This window comes from Electrona antarctica, assembly GCF_951216825.1.
Source record: "Electrona antarctica genome assembly, chromosome: 19".
In the NCBI taxonomy this organism is placed as follows: domain Eukaryota; kingdom Metazoa; phylum Chordata; class Actinopteri; order Myctophiformes; family Myctophidae; genus Electrona; species Electrona antarctica.
The window spans coordinates 8,624,388-8,631,520 of NC_136800.1; the positions used below are offsets into that span (position 1 = coordinate 8,624,388).

At 43.4% G+C, this 7,133-nt stretch overlaps 1 protein-coding gene across 1 annotated transcript; it reads left to right on the top strand.

The window, feature by feature from the left end:
- Nucleotides 1–3,011: 3,011 nt before the first annotated feature.
- Nucleotides 3,012–4,172, top strand: LOC306943824 (ceramide synthase 2-like; the record flags this gene model as incomplete). Its single annotated transcript, XM_079530349.1, has 1 exon — nucleotides 3,012–4,172. The coding sequence occupies one exon, from the start codon at nucleotides 3,012–3,014 to the stop codon at nucleotides 4,170–4,172; it is 1,161 nt and encodes a 386-aa protein (XP_079386475.1).
- Between the last annotated feature and the right edge of the window lie 2,961 nt (nucleotides 4,173–7,133).

Genomic DNA, 7,133 nt, shown 5'->3' on the forward strand with positions numbered 1-7,133 from the left:
AGGAATAATACAGCGGCTGCTATGCTCACGCACCTTTATATCTTATCTCAGTACTAATATATACAGTATATATATATATATATATAGTGTGTGTGGAAATAGCTTTTCTACCAAAAGCTTGTAAATAGCTAAGAAACCTTTCGGTTGTACCGTTTGTAGCAAAAGATTGTAAATATCTAAAGCCCAAACCACACCAAAGGGTCGGGTTGGGACAACACGGTTTTTAAGGTAAACCACACCAATGCAACTCATTGAGTTGCAAGGAGTTGCATTGGTGTGGTTTGCCTTAAAAAACGTTTTGTCCCAACCCAACCCTTTGGTGTGGTTTGGGCTTAAGACCCACACAGAAGAAAACCCTTTACCTGTACTTTTTGTGGTAAAAGCGCTCAAACTCTATTTCTTTTCCTGCCTGGATCTCTTCTTCCCTTTCTTAGTTTTTCTTGGAAAAATGACACAATGGCGACTATGCACAAAAACCTTTTTACATGTAAATCTGCGACTGTAAATTCTGATTCTGACCCCTGCTTCTGCACCGTTTGTGTTAGTAAAAGCCTGATTTTGAGTCATCCTCGGTTGGCGTTCCATCTTCATGTCACCCTGTTATGTAATCAGGCGGTCACAGAGGCCCTTTTCTGTACCTGTGCCTGGAGGGAAGCAGGGTAAGATGGTGATGGAGTTGGGTGTGTGATGAACTCCTGTTCAGCTGAGATTGCAGTGCCAGTGCGTGTAATGGCTTTATTGTTTTGTTCTGTGAGGTTGGGTGTGTGTCTTCATGTGGGACTGGAGAGACCAATTATCTTGGCAACGGTGTTGGTTATTATGCATGTGAGTTTGGCCCGGTTATTAACGGATAACATAACAGTCTATAGGATGTGCTGAATAGGGCATAGCAGTGGTGCCCCTGTTGTGGTGTGATATAAAACTAATGGCATGTATTCTTCCCATAGAGATTCACGGAAATATTTATACACATTATTTTAAGTCTGGAACCAAGCCATCCAGGCAGGCTCCTGGTGAATCATGACCATAAAACATTTGATTCTGTCCCAAAAAATATTTTACATTTTGTGACATACAATTTAGTTAGCCAAGGTTGAAATGCGGACTGAAAACGATGAATTACGGACAGAGATCTCTTGCTGTGGCTGATGGTCTTTCATTTGCACAGAATGCACATCATTGCAGTCATCCGAAATTCAGCATATGGACACCATTGTTTTCCTAGCCCCCCCAAGTGGCAAGAACGTCTGGGAACTCAGATTAGGACACCATTGGTTTTACCAAAGCCTTGATAATGATGTGACAAGCTGTGACTGGAAATGAGAATGGGTTTCACATTATCATTGGATAGGATAGGATAGAATAACACTTTATTAATCCCCCACGGGTGAAATTCAGGGTGTTCCAGAGCAAAGAGTAAACACTGCACAATAAACACAGCAATACACCATACAAAAGATATGGCAATGAAATGCACTTGCTCGGAAACACACCCAGAAGCAACCACCCACACACATATACACGATCCATCTCCTTCCTGCTTTATCCGGGGTCGGGTTGCGGAGTCAGCAGTTCCAGCATTGAATCCCAGACTTCTCTTTCCCTGGCCCGGGCCGCATCAGCCAGTTCTGACTGGGAAATCCTCCATCTCCGTCTATGGCCCCTGAATTATAGAGCGTCGCCCCCTTTCATGACGACGCCAGGCCCAGGAAATGAATCCAAATGCATTTTTCCCATAGACATTTCAAAAAGTATTTATTTAAAGACCTTTTAAGCGTTGTACGAAGCCAACTCGAGTCGTGACAAATCATGACAACAAACACAATATTTTGGACCAAACAAATAATTACAAAGAAGAAAAACAACAAAAAAAGTGTTGTAACCTGCCGTTTTTTTGTACTTTCTAATTCTTTGTTTGGCCCAAAACATTGTGTTTATTGTCATGATTTGTCACGACAAGAGTTGGCTTTGTCCGCAGCGTAAACGTCTTTAAATAAATACTTTCTGAAAAGTCTATGAGGAAAATGAACGGGTATTTCTTTTCCGGGTCTCTCGAGGGGGCGGGACTGCGACGCTCTACATGGGCAGCTTGTTATGACAATTGTGTTCCTTCTTACTGCAGCCTCTCCAGATGTTGACCCTCACAGGGGCATGAAGGTCTGCACCTGGCTGTAGTGGGCGTTAATTGGGCCATCAAACATTGTAGAAGACACAGATATACTGCAGTGCTCTAAGAATGCATTTAGAGCTATGTGATCACCAGAGACCGTTCGGGATAACAGACTACTAGACTACAAGCATTTGAACACTTTCACCTCCCAACAATTTTTAGATTGGCTATTTTCACTACTTTTGCACAACCCTGCCTTACGACGAAGTAGGCCAAATCTATTTATGGTTAAACTAGACGTACTGTATGGAGAAACAAGGTATACCAGACAGTGAAGATATACAGTATAATGTTATACGGTAGGCTATATCCTATATTGGCTATAGTCGCGGGCGGCGCTGGGCGGGCATGAGGCCAGCAGACCACCACCGCCACTATGACTCAGACTATAACCCTGTCATTATGACAAGGACTCACAGAGATCTCACTATATGGGGCATGGCCATATATGGGCATATACGTATACTAATGACATCAGGGTTCTCCATATAAGCCTGTGTGAGGGCTGGAAACTCAAAGCGGTCCGAACGCTAGATGTGACTTCTTCAGCCTGACTGTCTGCCCTTTGAGTGAGTGAGCCTCGAATCAACCACAGCAGCAGTGAGGCAAGTGGAGAAAGTGTGACGGTAGTATTTAGGAGAAGGGGACGGATTGCATCTGATCCGATCGGAACATCAACAGGTCAACAGAACAGGGTTTTTCCCCCGTTCCATGGTGAGATCTGCATTAAAATTCACACGGTTTCCGACGAGGATAGATTGAGGAAATCAGCGGCTGCGGTCATCACGCAACATCGTGCAGGAGAGGAGAGACATCCTATACGTGCAAAACCACATAGAGGATGTTGTCAAGTCTCAGTGAGTTGGTCTGGCAGGACTGGATATGGTTTCCTCCTGGGTTGGGCTGGGCTGATCTGCAGGACCATGATGGTAAGGTGTTTCCTAAAGCAGGAGACCTGTGGGCCACCATCCCCATCGCCCTGTCTTTCCTGGTCATCAGACAGATATTTGAGAGCGTGGTTGCTCTTCCACTTGCTAAACTACTCGGGGTGAAGGACAACCAGCGTGTCAGATTAATCGCAAATCCCACACTGGAGTCCTCATTCTTGAACTTATCGAAACATCCCTCAAAAAGCTGTTTGGAGAGTCTAAGCAAGCAGACAGGCTGGTCAGTACGACAGATCCAGAGATGGTTCAGGAGTCGGAGAAACCTGGACCGACCAAACAAACTCAGGAAGTTCCGTGAAGCCAGTTGGAGATTTACATTTTACCTTGTTGCTTTCTTTGCTGGCCTGGCAGTACTTATTGATAAACCATGGTTCCACGATACGAAGATGATGTGGCAAGACTTTCCTAAAATGCCGCTGATTACTTCCCAGTACTGGTATTACATGCTTGAACTGGGATTCTACATGTCACTTGTGTTCAGTGTGGCGACGGATGTGAAACGCAAAGATTTCAAGGAACACATAGTTCACCACGTAGCCACCATTCTCCTCATCAGCTTCTCCTGGTTGATGAACTACATCCGGGCAGGGACTTTAATCATGCTGCTGCACGATGCGTCAGACTATCTGATGGAGTCTGCCAAGATGTTTAACTACGCAGGCCGGAGGAAAGCCGCAGAGTTGCTCTTCGCCTTGTTCGCAGTCGTGTTCATCATCACGCGCCTCGTGTTCCTCCCATTCTGGATCATGCACACGACGTGGGTTTACCCCCTGACCCTGTACCCGGCCTTCTTCGGTCTCTACTTCTTCAACGGCCTGTTGGTTGTGCTGCTGTTTCTGCACATGTTCTGGGCTGTTCTGATCCTGCGCATGGCCATCAAGTTACTTCCAGGCAACGATAATGCTGAAGACGTGCGGAGTGACAAAGACGAGACAGAGTCTGAAGATGAAGATGAGGATAAGACGGAAACCTCCAAAAATGGCCACGTGCAGAATGAGATAACCATAGAAAGATGGGCTGATCGTCCCCTGCGGAGAGAGAGGTGTCAGGAATGAAAACAGAACCCTCACATGTGGCCTGAAGGTGGCCAAAGGTTCTAGACTGACCTATGTAAAGACTACAGTAGGAGACAGCCCACACGCATGCATGTGCGCATGCACACACACACACACACACACACACACACACACGCACACGCACACACACACACACACACACACATGCCCTCCGTTGGGGAGGACTTTTTTCCGCCGTAGGTCACAAATTAAAACGAGGGGGAGGGACTGGGAGACTGTTATGAAGCCATGCTATAACTGTGTATAAATATTCATATTCAAGTGCCTTAGCTGCCATGACTTCCCATCCCAGGTTCTCATTCTCTCCTTGGCATTTCCTATTGGTCTCTAGTGTGACTAATACGCTTTCCCGTCGCTCTCTGTTTTTGGTTATCGAAAGTGCAGTTAAGTGTTTGTCTTTTTTTTTATTGTATCGTTTTTGATTACTTTTGACACAGTAATGTGTAACTAATTATTATAATATATATTTTTTTATATATTTGCAGTATTAAAAAGGTGATCTGGGGACCCTCCTGGGTTGAGAACCACTGCCACTGTCCCCTTTCTGCACAAAGGAGCAGTGCTCTGCTCTGAGCATTCCCAACCTGTCCTAAGGGACATGTCAGCCGCCCTCCTGAGAAAACCCATTCTGTCCGGCCGCTTGTATGCACCATGTTGTTCTTTACACCCACTTACAAACACAATAACTACAACAATGAATTATAGTCGCCCGTGAGCATGCGCGCACTCTCACTCGCAACTCACCCCCCCCCCCCCCCCCCCCTCTCACACACTCACCAGCAAACCCACAAAATCATACCAGTTTGTTTACAAAACAACCATTGGGGGTCGGGGTTGGAGTGCAGGGTGGGGTGGGGAGCGGTCAAACTGTCCCTGTATTGTATCAAAAACAATAGAATTGTTCTGTTTGTCAAGAACAGGGATCCAGTTGTAATCGATGCAAAATATATGGCATATATTACTTATTACTAAAAAAGTCAGTTAAGGCCTTATCTGGCTTGGCAATGTTTTTGAATGCTAGGTTCATGTGATCATGACCATTGTTTTAGGGTTTTTTTACGCTAATTAAAGAGCATTACTGTAAGTTCAAATGATGTGTCTAAAATCTTAAAATAGTTAATAAAAATATATACTTATTTCATTTGAACGTTCAACCTCAAATCAAGAAGCTGACAAAAAGGCCATAAAAGATCTGTGCTGTCTCACACCTCTCAAAGCAGTATAGTTTCAAGACTAATTATTAAGTATTTTGTGATCCTAAAACTGCTGTTTGTTATATTGAGCGGAATCTGTGACATTTAAACGTGTGTAATATGAAATAAAAATATACGAAAAACCAATAAATAATAATAATGCGCAATTTGTGTGCATTATTTAGTTTGCCTTCTTGTGGCAAACATGAAGGACCCGAGACTGACACTCTCATGGGCTCTGGTACCTTCTGTAATAATTTACAAACTAAGCACTATAGGGCCATTATGATATTTCTCAGTTACAAGATGCTGTTAGAAGTGACCCAGCTGGATGTGGGGAATATTGTGAACTGGAGAGGTAATATCTACCATTTAAATCAATAGTATGATTCCCTCTTCCCCCCAGAATTTTGCCCAAATTCTGAACATATTTGCATGGAACAATGGCCAGGTAAATGGAAACACCGTCTCTTCAGGGGCTATTGATCCCTATGGGTCTGGGGAACTGAGCACAAGCTATTTGACACCAAGGAGGATGCGTTTCACAGAGACACTTTGCATACCATAGGAGCTCTCACAATGGCATCGACTGCTATACCTCATCTTGCTTAGAGACAAACAGAATCATCCGGCGAGGCTGCGGAGAGGGGAGGCAGAGGTGTGGACCTATTGTCTCGCCTCACACGGATATATCAGCCTATATCACATTCACTTACATAACACATGTTCCGGGATACAGTGTTGGATACTGTAAAGGTTTCTATGCAGGAAATCCCTGTAGTCATTTAGAAATGATAAAATGATCGTTGCCCAGAGTAATAGAGAAGTACTCAGTTACTGTAAGTTATTGACTTCCTTGTGGGGTTTCATAATGAATTTATAGAGGAAATTTCCCTGGATCATACATGTATTTACGTGATGTAATGGGTATTATTAGGCCAAGCATTGATTGATTGAATAGTGTTGGTTTATAATATGCCATTACCAAGACATCTGCACGATGTTCTCTTTGCTCTCTTTTTTCCACCCTCTTTCTTTCTTTCTTTCTTTCTTTCTTTCTTTCTTTCTTTCTTTCTTTCTTTCTTTCTTTCTTTCTTTCTTTCTTCTTCTTCTTAGTGTAAAAATAAGTTTTAATATTATGTACCTTTCCTGTACACAAGATGTAACTATAAAGCACAAGCTTGAACCTTTATTAAGAGTTTGCAAAAAGAACAGTGGTATAATTTATACAATGATGCTAGAAGGATAACACAAAAAGCCCTGAGGGCTTGTTTTAATTGTGGTCCTAGTACTGTATACGGTCAGTTGTAACAAGGGAGTGACAGGACGAGAGCAGCTGAAAGACAGAGAAAGAATCAAATGGCAAGGGCTTGTTGTCCAGTGTGCTTCTAGCCTTCTACCTAGGAAAAGGTGTTCCCGTCATGATGACCCTGATTACAGTTGAAAATAAAAAAAGAGAGAAGCTTTCCATTCATTGTATAAGCCGTATACTTCTTCTTCATCTTTCACCTATCAGGTGGTATTCACTTTCATTTAATTCTCGCACACAGGAACAATGGAAGCCACAGTGAGTGATCACACAGTCATGTGTGAATACCAGGAAATACTTCTTATTTTCCCGTCATCCAGCCTCTCCCATGACTTTCCCGTCATCCAGCCTCTACCATGACTAAAGCGACTTTGGGTACATAGAAAAGCGCTAAATAAATCTGAGCTATCATTATTATATACTAGAGGCAACTATCTG